General features: G+C 40.1%; 1 protein-coding gene across 1 annotated transcript in view; it reads left to right on the forward strand.

Annotated features, from left to right (window-relative positions):
- The window catches only part of NEB (nebulin), a 203,642-nt gene that overhangs the window by 84,105 nt on the left and 101,118 nt on the right, over positions 1-18,419 (forward strand). The window contains 12 exon segments of the mRNA XM_018553609.1: positions 1,068-1,271; positions 2,902-3,006; positions 4,553-4,660; positions 5,688-5,930; positions 6,122-6,343; positions 8,237-8,341; positions 9,262-9,369; positions 9,458-9,769; positions 9,857-10,060; positions 12,463-12,567; positions 12,653-12,760; positions 17,013-17,324. Coding sequence (XP_018409111.1) covers positions 1,068-1,271; positions 2,902-3,006; positions 4,553-4,660; positions 5,688-5,930; positions 6,122-6,343; positions 8,237-8,341; positions 9,262-9,369; positions 9,458-9,769; positions 9,857-10,060; positions 12,463-12,567; positions 12,653-12,760; positions 17,013-17,324 — 2,136 coding nt within the window.

Consider the following 18,419-nt stretch of genomic DNA (forward strand, 5'->3'; position numbering starts at 1 on the left):
TGTAACTCACCCAATGTCCACATCCACAACTGTGTATGACATGACAAAAACATTTTTTTGTTTTAATTTTTTTGATGGACTGGGGAAGGATAAGGACTCCTCTCCAGATTTACTGCTGTTCTGCTGACAACTTATTGATGACAATGGTACCACCAGGCAAGAAGTGAGGGGATATCTGCAAAAGGAACACAGACAAAAATAACTAGAAAAACATTTTTTTTTAAATTTCTGTGTGTGTTGCTTTTGGAGATTTCACCACACTTCCTGTCTGGTAAAACGTTGTCAGCAGTACAGGAAGTGAAGGTAGAGCCCTTTAATGGGGCCCCTTCCCCACTTTATCCAAAAGTGAGGAAAAAAAACTATACACACACACACACACACACACACACACACACATTAATAGTAAATAATACATTTATTAATAATTTAATACATTATTAAATTAATTATTATTTAAGTTTGTTAAATCAATAATTTAACAGACTTATTAAATTATTGGTACATTTCATTTAACAATAATACATTTAAAAATAAACCCCTTTTACATTTATAAAGTTTACATTTGTGAGGTTTGCCTTTACTCCAACCTTCATGCAGCTTTTGAAGCTGGGGCATATCTTTGAATATGTTTTATATGTCATCTTATGCTACCTTTTTCATTTACTTTTAACTGAACTGAAACATAGTTGCTATTTTATTTCTTATTTTTTTTAATTTTGAAAAAATAACTCCAAAAATTGTCTAATGTTTTGCTTTTTTGTTTGGTATAAATGGGTAGCATTTTTCTAAATAACAGACCTTATCTTCATGCAGCTTTTGAAGCTGGGGCATCTTTGAACATGTTTTATATGTCCTCTTATGCTACCTATTTCATTTACTTTTAACTGAACTGAAACATAGTTGTTATTTTATTTCTTATTTTTTTAATTTTGAAAAAATAACTCCAAAAATTGTCTAATGCTTTGCTTTTTTGTTTGGTATAAATGGGTAGCATTTTTCTAAATAACAGACCTTGTAGTTACATTTATTGAAAGCTATTGATTTAATACCATGTTTTCTACCTCCAGAACCTGTACAAATCAGACTTACAGTGGCTGAGAGGCACTGGCTGGGTCCCCATTGGCTCGCTAGAAGTGGAGAAGGTCAAGAAAGCAGGAGAAATTCTTAGCGAAAACAAATACCGGCAGCACCCAGACAAACTCAAATTCACCAGTGTGACTGATTCCATGGAAATGGAACTGGCAAAGGCCAATGCTGAGATCATGAATAAGGTGATGATTGGAATAATTTAGACATTGAGCCGCTGTATGGGTTATTGTCTCCTACTGTCTTTACTTCAATAAGCAGAATTGCAGGTATTATTTCAGAAAATGTTGTAAGGCTGCAGAACTGCCTTCTTTTGAGCAAGGTTATCTCTTAACACAACGCATTCCATGCTGCAGTTGACAGAACTGAACAAAGATCTATAATTAAATCTTTAGAAATAGTAATAAGAGTTAGTGGACATCACCTTTTAACCACAGAAGAAGAAAAGGAACAGTTGAATCTGTGCGCCCAATATTCACCAATTACTGCAGAACTAGTCATGCTTACTGGTAAGAGTAAGAGTAGCACTTCAAGAATAAAGGTTCCTGGGTGGATGAAAGGTATTGGCTGGTTTCCTATCGGTTCCCTGGAAGTCGAGAAGACAAAGAGGGCCGGTGACATTCTGAGTGGTAAAAAGTACAAACAGCCTCCTGACACTATCAAATTCACCAGTGTCACGACTCCCTGGAGTTGAACCTGGCGAAAGCCAATGCAGAGATTATAAACAAGATAAGTTAATATAAGTGAACAGGTTTATTTTTTCCATATTACTGTAAATTTAACAGGGCACATAGTTTAAGTTCTTATCAGTCCTTACCCAAGGACATTATATTACCATGGTTCCAGGAGAGGACTGGAAACCTTAAGCCTGGGGGACCAACACAACCAATTTTAATGGTAGGGACATACTTCTGTGGGCTAATGAAAGTTTTGATTGTGCCTCACTGATTGCTGGCAATGGTAAAAGGTGGGCATTCCTAAAGAACATGTGGTTTATTGTGCCACACGTTTTACCTTTTCCAGCTTCAGCTTCCTTTGCGCTTCTAGGCATTCAGTCCCATGACATTTGAGAGCTGCAAAGAAAGTCCAACCTGGAAAACTTTTCTTTCACATGAGCTGTGATCGCAGGTCTGAACAGGGAGCAAGTAGCTGTATAATGCCCAGTATGTGTCAGTGACTGTGGGTACAGCTCTAAACAATGACTGAATATCTTCACCCAGGTCCACCAGCCTTACTTATATTAGTACTGGGCCCAAGCAGGGGTGCGGATAAATGTCTCCCTCCTCTGAGCTTGATCCTCCCCTGCATGGTACTACTATTTTTACCAATATAAACACATGTTTTGAGATGTTGGACGAGGTACACATTTTACAAGAACAGTTCTATTTACAAAATATATTCTCATAATCGGTTCTGCAAATAATATTAACTTTTTTTGTGTTTTTGTAGAGTGGGGAAGAGGCAGAACTTCTCTGTCCATGTTGGGTTAAATTACTATCACTTTCTGTCTGTGTGACTATTAATGCAAGAAGTGAGCAATGAAAATTGGAGAGAGGTTCTAAGCCCTTCCACTCTACTAAAATAGTGTTTCTTATGCTGTTCCTGTTGGAGAGATCCCCCCTCGCTTCCTGTTGCAGTAACATGACAGAAAGTGACATGAATTCTTCCCAATGGAGGAGAGCAGAGAAAGGCTCTAACCCTTTCCCACTTTATCAAAAATGAAAAAGGGTTTTGACTGGTGTTTGAATATGAAAGCTAATGTAATTTTTAGTAAAACCAAAAGATTTCATAACCTCCATTTTTTTTATCTTTTAGAAACTGTACAACGCAGCCTGGAATAAAGACAAGACCAACATCCATATCATGCCTGACACACCAGAAATTGAACTGGGAAGACAGAACAAGATAAACTACAGTGAGGTGAGTAAACTAGTATGCACATATACCGGATACTTTAATAATATCCCAATTTTAGATTGTAGAGTAGAAAAAGAGATCACAGTATGCAAACACCTAAGGGTTGATCCATAAACTGATTGCACAATGAACAGCTCTGCGAACGAGATTCACAGCACATTATGGCCAATAGATGGAGCAGAGGAACATTGGAAATTCCATCTAGTGGGCATAATGTACTGTAAATCTCGTTTGTAAAGCTGTCCACTGTGCGGTTTATTAATCATCCCCCTTCTGTGTGCTAACCCAATGTTGTTCAAGTGCATCATATACTGCACTTATTTTACAGATAAGATTGTGCTGCAAGGGCAGGCCAGGTCTTATGTCAAGCTCATATATGGCATCCGGAGTCACAGTGTTCGGGGTGGCAACAAGCGGAAACTTGTTTCATTCTTTTTATACTATTTTTATTGTATAAAAACAATAAAAAACGGTCATATCAATTTCATGCAAGGAGCACATACTATTAGAGAGACACTTTTGTACAAATTATTTTGCACAGAAATTAATATAGACAAGGTAATACATTGTTTTACTCAGAAAAGAGGAACGTAAGCACTGCTCCAAGCACTCCTACACCCTATGTACTTACACTGATGCAGAGAGGGCCAAGTGGATATATCAGATTCTCAACAGCAGAATGGGGTGCATGAAAACTTCACAGCTGTCACTGGGTGCAGTTACAATCCCCGATGCATCCCCACACTTGGTGCAATAAACTGGTGTCACATGGCCAGGTGCAGTGGAGTCACAGTGTATTGTCAGGGATTTAGCCCTGTATCCTCCCTGTGTTGCTCTGCAGCAGGGATTCATACACATCTGTTCAACCCACTTTTCATCAGTGTAAGTTCACATTGGGGCAGTAAAGTGGCAGTGTCCCACAAGAGGGTAATGCAGCAAAGAAGGGAAGGCCCTTAGAGCTATGGAGCTTTACCACTGACTCTATCTCTTTATATATAGTTTAAAAACAATCTGTACTTACTACTACATTTAGCATTCACTTCTAAATATGCAATAGCAGTCAATGTCTGCTTAGCTCTCCCTCTTGTGCTCCACCAGAGTGCAGTCTTACCTCCAGGCTGCTGTAAAATTTGGATTAGATGGAATATTTTACTCAGGTATAGAAAAAAGATAACTAAAACATGAAGTAAACAAAATAATTACTGATAGGTTTATCTTCCTATTTGCTCTACACAGCTCAGCTAGTTATAATTGCTATGCTAATGCTACATATGATCTTTCTCCAGTAAATTGTAGAAACGTGCTACATTTATCCACCAATAACATGGGTATAATCTATAAAAATATGTCTACATACTTTTTAGAGCTATAGATTTGCTAAATAATTATGAGTAAGATTATCTTTTAATGGTATATAGATCTGTATTGTCACAAAAGTCATAAGATCATAAGCTGTGGCACAACAACAAAAATTACCCCGGACAATTTTAGCTAATGTCATTGGTATGTTATTACTGAAACTAAATTAAGACTTTTCTTTCCCATTCAGAGCAAATACAAACAAGCTTTGGAAGAATCAAAGAAGAAGGGGTATGACCTCAGAGTTGATGCCATCTCTATCAAAGCTGCAAAGGCTTCACGAGATATTGCCAGTGATGTAAGTTGTGCTCTTCTGTTCTGGGGAATATTTTGTTCTATGTTCATATTGTTCTGATGAAAGTGATGACCTGTTCTTAAAACTTCACCATAACCTGGTATGGCTATGGAATGGTTATGGTATATGACTTGTAATTAGACAAAATAATATACAGGTATTTCCATATTAACATGGAGGGTTGGCTTCAGGAAACCTAGCATATTTCTGTGACACATACCGTATACTGTATGTCATTTATTTGTAATATATTATCATCTTATTTGTTGTTTAAAAATATTTATTTACAGTTATACATTTATGTAATCCAGCTATCTATATTTGTCAGAATTGAGGACTGTAAAGCAATGGAAACAACAAAACTTTAACAAAGTACATGTATGTGAAGTACAATACACATGTACAAAACAGTATATGAACGTGTCTGTTAATGCAGTTATATGCAAATTTTGGATTGTGCACACTGAAAAGTTGCTGTCCATCCCTGTGCCACAGAGTGTTTCTCATAGTGTGAAAATGTAACCTCTGGTGGCTCCAATCCACACTCTGGCTGTTAAAAGGCACCACTCTGAAAGGAGGGCTAGGTAAAGTCTGCAAAAGTGGACAATTTTGTCCAATAGTTTAAATCACTATGCTTCTCCTGGTGTCTAAAACCTGTGACTAGATTGACCTTAGTAGGCTAACTCTAGTGTCTGCTATCAGAAGCAAGGAAGACCACAATGAATGGCTATACCACAATTATAACCCAAATTCTGTGCTTTAAATTTAGAACAGTACGATTACATGTTGCTTTTAAACAATGAAAATGCATTACAATGGCACACAACTGTTACAAATTTGGCAAACATGGACTTAATGGATATAGAGATCAACATAAGTTCCTACCACTGAACAGGTTTTACTCTGCTAATTCTCCATTGCAGTATAAATACATTATAAGATACTGCAAGCAGCAGGCAGCAGGGACAATATATAGTTAAGACTTGTAATCCAGCATAATATTGTTTGACGCTGTAATTCTTTTTTCTAGTATAAATACAAAACCGGATACCGCAAGCAGCTAGGCCACCATGTTGGATACAGAAGCCTAAAGGATGATCCAAAATCGCTGTGGGCTGTGCATGTGGCCAAGATCCAGAGCGATCTGGAGTACAAGAAGGACTTTGAGAAACAAAAGACCCATTATCAATCTCCTGTGGAAATGCTGTCTGTGCTGATCTTCATGCAGCTTTTGAAGCTGGGGCATCTTTGAACATGTTTTATATGTCCTCTTATGCTACCTATTTCATTTACTTTTAACTGAACTGAAACATAGTTGTTATTTTATTTCTTATTTTTTTAATTTTGAAAAAATAACTCCAAAAATTGTCTAATGTTTTGCTTTTTTGTTTGGTATAAATGGGTAGCATTTTTCTAAATAACAGACCTTGTAGTTACATTTATTGAAAGCTATTGATTTAATACCATGTTTTCTACCTCCAGAACCTGTACAAATCAGACTTACAGTGGCTGAGAGGCACTGGCTGGGTCCCCATTGGCTCGCTAGAAGTGGAGAAGGTCAAGAAAGCAGGAGAAATTCTTAGCGAAAACAAATACCGGCAGCACCCAGACAAACTCAAATTCACCAGTGTGACTGATTCCATGGAAATGGAACTGGCAAAGGCCAATGCTGAGATCATGAATAAGGTGATGATTGGAATAATTTAGACATTGAGCCGCTGTATGGGTTATTGTCTCCTACTGTCTTTACTTCAATAAGCAGAATTGCAGGTATTATTTCTGAAAATGTTGTAAGGCTGCAGAACTGCCTTCTTTTGAGCAAGGTTATCTCTTGAAACTGCTCCCTTCACAATGCATTCCATGTTGCAGTTGACAGAGCTGAACAAAGATCTATAATTAAATCATTATAGATGATTAGAAATAGTAATAAGTTAGTGGACATCACCTTTTAACCACAGAAGAAGAAAAGGAACAGTTGAATTTGTGCGCCCAATATTCGCCAATTACTGCAGAACTAGTCATTCTTAGCACCAATCAGGTAAGAGTAGCACTTCAAGAATAAAGGTTACAGTTAAGGATATATTTAGTCAGGTGAAGGGTTAAGGCTTGAAGTTAAGTTTAGGGTTAGATTTTAGAGAGTTTGGTTTTGCATTTTAGGGTTAAAGTGTATGTAAACCATAGCTATGAACAGCTCTTTTTTCCCCAGTTTTGGTCTGTTTAGTATACATTGAAAGTGTAAAAAGTACTTGTTGGTCCTGCCAGGACTCCACTCTGCTTTTATCTTCCTGTTTGAGCTGGCAACACATTGGGGTTGATTTACTAAAGGGGTAGAGCATGTTCAACGTTAGAAAGTGAATTTTCGGTTTACAAGGGAATTTGCCCTTAGCTTAGAGAATGTGGTAAAATACACTTTGCAAAGAATAACAAATAGCAAAGGAAGAATTTTAAAAAAAATGCTTGCACATGATTGGATGATGCTAACCTTCACCGAGCTAATGGAAACTTCCATTAGCTAAGTGAACAGCCTATTTGCACTTCGCAAATCAACCTCAGGCTCCATGCACATACAGCATTTGCGTTTCCTGCGCAGTTTTACATGTGGAAGAAAACACAACGATGAAAACGCAAACATTTTTAATCTGCATGGATTACACACGTTTGCGGTTAATTATATAGCTGCAAACGTGCAGGATTCCTCCATATTATCGCGCTTGTACTATTTTGTGGTCAAATGGTCAAATAGAGAGTACCACCGCACTCCTGAGCGAGAAGCCCCTAAAAATGGGGGGTGGGGGGGTGCTGAAGTGGCTGTGGATTGTGTCGCCATGGTGATATGGCCTGCAAGAATGAATAAAAGGATTTTGTTTTGAAGAAAACTTGGAGTGCTAGTGACCATTTTTTCTGTTTTGTACTATTTTCCGGGCCGTGTTGCTTTGTACCATGCGGCCTCCGCAAAACTCTTAACAATGCACATTAAAGTGCATCGTCTTTTCTGTTTAGAGCGGCTCTGCGCGTTTCTGGCCAGGTGAATACGTGCGGACAACCTCTCCTGTGTGAATGGAGCCTTAGACTTTGCTGCACTGAAATCTCAAGCAGCATTATCAGCCCTGCCCTGTTCAGCTATGCTAAATACAGAACACCCCTTAATAAATGGTGATGAGGAGAGGCAGAGGTGTTCTGTAGCCAAAATCAGGAGCAAGGAGCTCACAGTTAGTGAGCGTTTTCACCCTAGGAAAGTAACACGTTAAATGTTTGTTAAGTCAGGGTTAAGTGATACACTGATGGGGCTCAACATAAACCTTCACAATCTCTTCTCTCTCTTCTGAAGGTGTTGCCAGCTGCACTGAGAATGATAGTTGCAATCAGCTTAGAATAATACAAGCAGATAGGGGCTTCCCATGTGTACCCATGTGATGTCAGCCAATCAAATTTCACCCCAGTAAAACAGAGAATGAATACTGATTGGCGGTTGTGAGATATTGTATACTGCACATTATTCTTTACCAGCTGATGTGTCTTTTGCTGTGTTTTAGACATTATTGTAACATTATTAACTCTGAAAATGTTGATGTCTCATAGCGCCTCTACACTGCAGCTTGGAACAAGGATAAGGGAACGCTCCATGTGATGCCTGACACTCCTGAAATCGAACTGGCCAAAGCAAATCGTGTCAATTACAGTGAGGTAGGTGGTTAATAGGGGTGAAAAAGCAATTTATATAACACGAGATTCCGGTAAATTCCGGTATGACTAGAACAATGTAATGTAGTGTAAACTGCTAAAAATAGGGACTGAACAGTGTTGTAAAGGTAAAATAGGAAAAACAGTAGAAGACAATGAGGGTGATATAAGCGAGGTGGTATGTCTGTAAAATCATTGAGGGAAATTTATCAAAACTGGAGCAGAAAAAATCTGGAGCAGTCGTGCAACCAATCAGCTTCTCTCTTTAGTTTTCAAATCTTAACTGAACAAACTGAAGAGAGAAGTGGATTGGTTGCCATGGGCAACTGCTCCAGATTTCGTCTGCTCCACTTTTGATAAATTCCCCCCATTCTATACCGATGACAAAAACAGGGAGTGAAAGGTAGCCCCATCTACAGCTTCTTACATGATATAGTGGACCAGCGCTAGGAAGGGCAGGTATCATTATTCACAAAACAACCAGAGCTTCATGTAGAGAGAAAATGAAACTGTATGTTTAGCTAAAAAACGTTTTTTTTTTTTTTTTAGTTTGAGATAGTTGGGATGCACGGAGAGCCTCACAAAAGACATGGCTTGCTTACTGCAGCGCCCCACCATTTTGGAAAAAGGATGGTGGCACCCAACAGCACTCAGCTATTTTGAAGTATCTGTAGGAGAGACATTTTGAGGCACTCAGCAGGCTTAACTTAAGTTCAATTATGTATATAGAACATATAAACAAAAAAAACACCAAGAGGACAGTGTCTTTTTAGAGAGATGGGTAACCAAGGTGATATGCTGTCATCCTTCTTCAACATTCTCCTTAGTTTGCTCCATTTAGTTTTGTATTGGGTTTTTTTTTTTAGCACAGTAGCATTTATTTTTGTTTTCTTACACTATTTATGTTTTTTGTCTTCTCATAGAAACTGTATAGACTTGCCCTGGAGGAAAGCAAAAAGAAGGGTTATGACTTGCGCGTTGATGCCATATCCATTAAGGCAGCAAAGGCTTCAAGAAATATAATCAGTGATGTAAGTTTCCTAAGACATCGCTTTTCATTTACTCGGAATGAAACAAATTTCAGAGCGGTTTTATTACAACATTTTGTTTGCCCTACAGTTTAAATACAAAGCAGGCTACAGACAGCAGCAAGGCCACCATGTTGGATACAGAAGCCTAAAGGATGATCCTAAATCGCTGTGGGCCGTGCATGTGGCCAAGATCCAGAGCGATCTGGAGTACAAGAAGGACTTTGAGAAACAAAAGACCCATTATCAATCTCCTGTGGAAATGCTGTCGGTGGTGTTGGCCAAGAACTGCCAGAAACTTGTCAGTGACATTGACTACCGCCAACACCTCCACCAATGGACATGTCTGCCAGACCAGAATGATGTCATTCAGGCCAAGAAAGCCTATGAGCTTCAGAGTGATGTACGTGATGTATCTATTTTCTATAAATCGTATTCTAAATTTGCAAAGTTTTCTGCACTCTGTAATTTAAAAAAAAATCTTTTTTAGGCTATCTACAAATCTGACCTGGAATGGCTGAAAGGTATTGGTTGGGTGCCTGTTGGTTCCTTGGAAGTGGAGAAGGCTAAGAAAGCTGGACAGATTTTGAGTGACAAGGCCTACCGTCAGAAGCCAGATACTATCAAGTTCACATCGGTTCCAGACTCAATGGAGATAGTGCTGGCCAAGAACAATGCACAGACCATGAATAAGGTAGGTGGACCACCATCAATATGAAATTGTTGAAACCTTTTAGTTTTTAGCGGGAAACTGTCATTAGTTTATGAATTTCATGGTAGAAGTTAGTACTAGTTTTTTGAGTAGTTATAGCAGACTTACTATGTTAAAAAAAAAAAAAAGGAATACAGTAAATACCCCATTATCCAGCATTCAAGCAACCGGCACTCTCTGGCAACTTGCAAAAACATAATATGTTCTTGATTTCTTTTGCGGTTGCTTGATAGACATGTGCACACTAAAAAATGTTGTTGGTAAGTAAATCTACAGAGTGGCCAGTTTATTATGACCACCCCATCAGTACTTCGTTGGGCCGCCTCGTGACTCCACGAGATGTTGAAAGGTGATGCGAGGAATCCGAAAGTCTATGACATCCAGAGTGATGTGAGTATAAATTCATAGATTCTGCCTGAAGGACAGTTACGGAAAGGCAGTTATAGAAGCATGATGATGGGATCCCATTTTAAAGGGATATTACCAAATGTGAACCTCTAAAGCAATCTTTGTGAAAGCAGATTTGGTTTTGTCTTACTATGGGCAGATTGGGGCAGGGTGGATTGACTGTTATTATTATTGTTATTATTATTATTATACAGGATTTAAATAATGCCAACAGTTTGCTCAGCACTTTATAAAATGGAGGGAGCCAGTACATTTACAATATAATGTCAAAACAGAAGGGTTAGGAGGGCGCGGCATGTGAGAGCTTACAATCTAATAGGATAGGAGAGAAGGGAAGGAAATGTCTATTAGTGTCAAATAAGGGTTAATATAATAGGGTTAAATAGGAACACTATTGATTTATTTATTTTACTGAATAAAACATTGCTTCATTTTTACTTTTGTTGACACTGCAGAGGCTCCTGCATAAATAAAACAAGTCCCGGCGGTCAAATTGCAAGTAAATGTCATGGAAGAGCTGTGGGGGAAGATTTGGGGCTACGCGTACTACACACACCCAAAGTGTATTTATTTGCTAACTAAATTCTCTGTTTACATTTTGCTGCTAGCCAGCAGCTAGATTCTGCAGTCGGCAGTTAGATTCCGCAGTTGGCAGCTGAATTTGAACAATGGGGAGCAATAGCCACCCTGCTATTGACTATTTCAAATTACAATAGCCAACAGCAGGCTGGCTATTGTACTTCCCCACTGGGCAGAGGAGCTGACATGAGAGAGAACTTTAAAGTAGGGGGCGGCAGGAGGAACCAAATCACACAGTGGGGGACATGCTATCTGACACACCCAGAAGTGTCGGATAACCGTGGTTACCGTTGAACGTTTATTCTGTTCTTACTACTGCCAGCTAGCTGCAGGATTAGTTTAAAGTGGCAACTAGTATTTCTATTATGATCTAAGTTTATTATCCCCAAACTAGAGTTAAAGGCCTCTTTAAAATCTTCAGAAAGGCTTTGTAGCTAGCTTTGTGGATACTTGCTGTGCACACTGTTTATATACTGTATGATATAATATATTTATATATAATATAAGCTGGAGCCTGTGTGTACAAGGTCTAAAGGAAGGTATTGATGACACATAGGGCATTTTAAATAAATTAAGGGTTTATTTATTACACAAAAGACCCTTTTAACCATCCTGCGTCTGCTAAAAAAGAGCGTAAAGACAACATGTCACCAGCACACCGGAGATATGTGTCCAAACAAATGTTTTTTTATTAATGCATATTGTCACAAGGATGGCAACATTTCGGGGCTATGCAGTGTCCCTTCATCAGGCTCAGTGTGACCTATTGGACTTGCTAAAAAAAACAGCCTTTTGCTTTCCTCATCATTGTATCTGTTTTTTTACAGAAGGAAAAAAAAATGAAAGAAACAGTACACAAAAAGAGAAAATAATTTACAAATAAACAGAAAAAAAGCACACATACAAAGAAATAAACGTAATAACAATAAACTAGATGAAATAAACTTTATTACCTTAAATACGAAAAAAAACCTCACATGTGCTCAATAAAGGAAAAACTAAATTGAGGAGTTCTCCTTTAAAGAAAATTTGTCCAACAGCAAAATCAGTCATTTTGTAGTAAAATCAATTTGACCAAAACTCCTCTGCTTACCACTAATCATTACAAGCAGGAAGGAATTGAATTATCCTTATTCTGGTTAAAATCATATGAGTTTTTTTAAACAGACTTAAAAGTGAACAATGCAGGTTTGTTTTGTTTTTTTATTTTACTGATGGGGATATTCAGGATGCACAGATGTGTAACCTTTACTACTGTCTGAAATACTTATCAAACTGTAAAATGTTAAAAAAGCAAAGAAACTCATTAGTTTTTAGTGTGCAGATTTTTTAGTCTAGGCATTTTACATTCTATAACCAAAAAAAATGTGACCATGCGTGTTGCTTTGTCCTTCCAGCACCTGTACACTGGAGCCTGGGAAACTGACAAGAGAACCATCCATGTCATGCCAGACACACCAGAGATCCTGCTGGCAAAGGCTAACTCCATCAATATTAGTAATGTAAGTATGCCATTTTTGTTGTCAGGGATTGTTTACTATGAAAAATAGTGTAACTGAACTCATACATTCTTTTTTGTACCACCAGAAAATATATACCCAAGGATGGGACGAGGCCAAGACAAAAGGATATGACTTAAGAGCTGATGCCATTTCCATCAAGAGTGCCAGAGCTTCCAGGGACATTGCCAGCGATGTGAGTATAGAGCATGGACAATAGTCACACTAGCATAAAATAGTGAAGCAAAAAAAAAAGACTTGATCATGCAACTTAAATGACCACCACTATTATAAAAAAGTACAATATCTCCACCTGCATTCTCCAAAATCAATTTGGTAGAAGTTTGTGGTCATTTGTAAACATCGCCCTACCTACCCTCATTATCCCTTCATTTTTTTCATCCCTTAACCAAGACTCTTCTCTACAGTGCTGCTAGAGCTGGCTTTTGGAGTGCTGCGTCTGGACCCCACTGCCCTGTTTTTGAAGACTCGCTTTGTGAGTAAGCCAGTGAGGTCCAGCCCCGAGAAGTACCTCAAGCACATAGGTCGCTGGATGCCTTTAAAAATTCCCCATTTAGGAAAGGTTTGCAAGCACAGGGGGTTACCACTGTGGGACTGAGTGCTCATGTCATCTGCTGGGTGGAGTGCCGCAAGTGCTCACTCCATGCTTTCTTTCCCGCCATACAGTGTCGAGGAAGCATCTCCCTGCTGCTGCTTACAAAGAGATGTGGAACATGCAACTTCAGTCTGTGATCTATTGCTGCTGTCTTCCTACAGTGACTTTGGTCACCTGCAGCCATCTGTCCCTCACCTGCTACCAGCTGTCTGGGTTTTGTGAATACCTGAGGCCTTGCTTCATACCCTAAACCTTAAATTGCTTTACTGCCAAACGGTGGCAATATGTCTGATTCTAGAAATGGGGGGACAGTCCCATTGTTCCAGGTGCCTGCCAGCTAACACTCTACTAACAGCTTTGGGGCTTCTTGCAGTTTACCTCCTGATGATGCTGAGATCTGCTGTATGGAATCCTGTTGTCCTCTGCTCCTCTTTAGCTTCATGTGGTGTGGCCAGTTCCTCTGCCCTTTTGGATGAGGTTTTTACTACAGGCATCCAAGACTTTATGGCCCAAATCACCTAGTTATTTGCTGACTTTGACCACAGAGACCACAAGCACACAACCGTGCCTTCTCCAGCAGATTCTGCATCTTTGCCTGAAGAGCTTGCTCCCCTGGAATTACAGTCCACTGCTATTACTTTTACTTTAAAAGAGACCACTTGAGTGAACAGTTAGCACGTTCTCTGTTGGACAACCTGGATTTGACTATTCAGATGTTACAGCAGTTTGGATGGATCTTGAACTTTTAAAAATTATCACTAGAACTGACATTTTGAGTGTCTGGGTCTAGTTCTGAAGTCATAAATCCTGTAGCACTCCTTACCGGAAATCCCCCCAAAATTTAAATGGGTGCTTGAAATGACAGCGGATGACGCCACACAAAACAGCTTAGAATGTAGATGTCACCAGCACACCAGCACGACAGAAGCTCATAAGTCAGTGCAAATCCATTTATTGATAGATGTCACTCAGAATAACAAGCGCTTTCGGGGCCACGCAGGGTCCCCTTTATCAGGCTCAGAGTAGACGAGTCTGATGAAGGGGACCCTGTGCGGCCCCGAAAGCGCTTGTTATTCTGGGTGACATCTATCAATAAATGGATTTGCACTGACTTATGAGCTTCTGTCGTGCTGGTGTGCTCATGTAATCTGCATTCTAAGCTGGGTCTAGTTCTGGATGCAGCTCAGGCCAGAGTGTTTCTTCCACAGTAGATCTTAGATTTGAGCTTTCCAGTCCAGGAGTCATCTGACTATTTGCTTTTGCATGAGAGTCTTGCAGACTGATGGTATCCTCCTTCAAAGCAGTCCAATTTGCCCAATTTTACTCCACACCTCTACAACTCAACATTCTGTCAATATGAGACAAGTTAGTCGAATCCCTGGACAGACAGATTAATTTGGCACCAAGGACTAGGTTATTCCTGGCCTGGCAGCTCAAGAATCTGGCTCTGGAATAGGGGAACTCATTCTTTCCTGTTTTCTGGAAAATCTTTAGGACAGATGCCAACCTGTTGGTGCTGGGCTGTGTCCTAAGGACCCATCAGTGCAGAGGACTTGATTGCAGAGAAGGCTCCTCTGCTGATAAACATTCTGGAACTTTGGATGAGCATCCTGGAAAGTCATCTGATCTGAATTCAGTCAGAAAATGTAATGGTGGTTGCATACATCAACCATCAGGGTGCAACCAAAAATGCAAGAGAGGAAAATTGGATCTCGTGGAAAGTTTACTTTCCCAGCTTGAGCACCATAAATATCCCAGGCAATTGGCAGGCAGACTTCCTCAGCTGGCAGCTCCTGGACCTAGGGGAGTAGGTCCATACACCAGCAGGTGTTCCAGGACCTATGTCACAGGTAGGAGGCACTGGAAATGGAACTCCTGACCTCCAGGTTCAACACCAAACTGGACAGGTCTATCTCCAGGTACAGATATCCACTAGCAGAGAAGTGGATGTTCTGGTGGCTCCATGGGACCTGTATACCCTGAGCCAGGCCTTTCTTCCCCTAAAGCTGCTTCCTCATCTGCTTTGCAGAATTCAGATGGAGGGGATTCTGGTAGTCCTCATTGCTTTGGACTGGCCAAGGTAGATGTGGTATGCTGACTCGGTAAGACTCCTGTTGGATGCTCAGTGGGCTCTGCCAGATCATCAGGACCTTCTATTTCAGGGACAGATTAGTCATGTTGCTTCATGGTTGCTGGCTTTAATGGAATGGCTGTAAAATCACAAGTTTTGAGAGACAGGGGTGTCTCTGAATCTATTATTTCTCTGATGCTAATTGCTGGGAAGGCTCAGTTCACTTGGTGCAAGTCTCGGGGGTTTCCACTCTTCCTCTGTAGAATGAATCCTCACTGTCCTGCAGATGGGTCTGGGCCACTGCTTCCAGCACTATTAAAGGTCAGGTTTCAGCTCTTTCTATCTTGTTTCAGGGACCAGTGGCCGCAGTTTGAACTCTCTCTCTACTCTCATTCACAAGGTGGTATTCCTTCACCTTTGTGATGTGAGTGTCTGAATTGGCTGCCTTATCCTACAAGAACCATTTTGGGTTTTGTAGAGAGACAGGGTGGTATTGAGGACCAGGACTTCCTTCTTGCCTAAGGTAGTTTCTGGCCTTCACGTTAGCTAGGATGTATTTTTTCTGTCCCTCTGTCCGGCTCCAGTTCACTGAAAAGGAAATTTCCCTCCATTGTCTGGATGTGGTTCAGGCTGTTAGAATCTATCACTCAGACACTGCTTCTTTTAGAAAGACTGTTTCCTTTTTTGTCATCCTAGATGTTCCCCATAAGTAAGCTTCTCATTCCACAGACCATCATTCAAGCTTATGGTCTCAAAGATCAGATTTCACCCCTTCCCCTGCAAGGCATACTCTCCTAGATCTGTGATCTACTTGGGCTTTTTTGGCATCAAGCAAATGTTTCCCAGATATGTAGGGCTGCCAACTTTTTAGCTTAGCTGCATTCACACATGAGCATGAGAGTTTAGTGGCAATTGTGGACCATTTGTAATTGTATGTTATTTTCAGGCGTATTCAGACTTCAGCATTTTTGTTTTAGTCAGTGAAAATCTAGGTACTAGAAGAAGGAGATGGCTGTTTAGCCATCACTTATTTTCAGGCGTTTTCATGCATTTTTTAGGTGCTTCCACTGAAGTTTATGGGGCCAAAAACATCCCATTCTGCTTCAGAGGTAGCTCAGGCACCTTTTTGAGACTCAAACATCAAGCTAAATATGTCTGCATGCTCATATCTGAACAGGCACAACTTAAAAGCATGGGATTTTGGTTGTTGAGTGTTTTTGAGCTTTGAGCTTCAAGCTACAATACCTCAGGTGTACTCAGGTGTGCTCAGGTGTGAAGCAGGGCACCTAATTATCCCCAGTGATGCATATCAAAATGTGTTATTATGGAGAGTATGAAGACTGGCAGTACAAGTTTGGTCATCTGATTTATAGACTAAAAGCAATGTTAAAAAAACTGCAGTTTATAAAAATACAAACAGACTTTCAACAGAAAATCCGTCTTTGATGCAATCAAAAGGGAACACAAACATAATGAGAAACATTAGACTGTTAAAACATATACTGTAGTTTATGGCATTGTTTTAATAAAATGTTAATCATAGGCAAATAGCAATCTAACAATGACACTGCAGATTTAAAGATCATTGAAATAAGCTTGAATTTGGCTTGCATAAACTTTATACAGTATATGCATACAGTACAGTAGTATGCATGTATATCTATATATCTATATAGATATACATATATATATATTTATACATTTATAGTGAAGACTTGTAATCCAGCCTGATATTGATGACTCTGTAATTCTCTTTTCTAGTATAAATACAAAACCGGATACCGTAAGCAGCAAGGCCACCATGTTGGATACAGAAGCCTAAGGGATGATCCTAAATCGCTGTGGGCCGTGCATGTGGCCAAGATCCAGAGTGATCTGGAGTACAAGAAGGACTTTGAGAAACTAAAGACCCATTATCAATCTCCTGTGGAAATGCTGTCTGTGGTGTTGGCCAAGAACTGCCAGAAACTTGTCAGTGACATTGACTACCGCCACCACCTCCATAAATGGACATGTCTGCCAGACCAGAATGATGTCATCCAGGCCAGGAAGGCCTATGACTTGCGCAGTGATGTGAGTATTGCTTCCTGTAATCAGTTATACTTTGAAAATACTCTCAGTTTCCTAAATGTATTATTCTACGTCTGGAGCAACCTCTGCCATGGGCAGTGGAAGCATACTACTTGGGCCCAAAGTCAAGAATCCTTTGTTGTCATAAAGCCATACAGTATATGTATTTGTAATGAAGGAGATTGTAAAGCAGAGGTGCCCATTAGGTCGATCGCAATCTACCAGTCGATCGCAAAGTGATCCATGGTAAATCGCGATGTACTGTCCTCCTGCCGTTGGGCTTCTCTGGATGCCCGCTGCTCTCCCCCATCTGTATGCAGCGGAGATCCAAGGAGAAGTGAAGGAAGTGCGGTGGTGGGGGGAGCCTGAGGACGGAGCCGCTATCACAGCAGCACACCGAGCAATGAGGAGAGAGCCGTTCGGCCTGGATCTGACAGCTGGCGACTCTCTCTCTCCTCACCGCACATGCTGCTGTGACAGCGCCCCCCCCACCAGCTGAAGTGCTTACCTCACTTCTCCTGGGATGCTGTGCCCCCCCCTGTGTGTGTGTGGCCGAGTGGCAGAGGATCGGTACATATCAGTGATATGTACTAATCTTCTGTGCAGGACAAACACTGTGTTTGTAAATAACTGGGGACACATAGTACTATGTGTCCCCAGTTATGAATGAACAGGAAGTGCTTTACATCACTTCCTGTTCATTCATAAGTTTTTCAATGGGGAGTAGCACTCTGTACAGAGGCTCCTCCCCATTCAGAAACTGGATGATAGTAAATAGTTTCTGAATGAATGGTAAGCCCCTGTGCTTTCCATTCATTTAGAACAGAGGCTGCAGAAAAAGAGATTGAGGACTCTGTGTCCTCAATTTCTTTTTCTATTTTAAAAGGGAAATATCAGGGGGCTGTTTAGACCCCTAATATTTCCCCGAAGCCCCCCCAACAGTAAAAAAAAATGAAATTAAAAAAATTAAAGTTAAATAAAAAATAATAAATAAAAAATAGTAAAAAAAAAAATCCTGGAAGCAGGGCGCTGGGTGATGTCACACGCCTGTTGGGGGGGCATGGTTTTTTTCTTGCCTCGGGTGCAAAAGGATCTAGC

This window comes from Nanorana parkeri, unplaced genomic scaffold (genome assembly GCF_000935625.1).
Source record: "Nanorana parkeri isolate BGI_ZX_2015 unplaced genomic scaffold, ASM93562v1 scaffold125, whole genome shotgun sequence".
NCBI lineage: Eukaryota > Metazoa > Chordata > Amphibia > Anura > Dicroglossidae > Nanorana > Nanorana parkeri.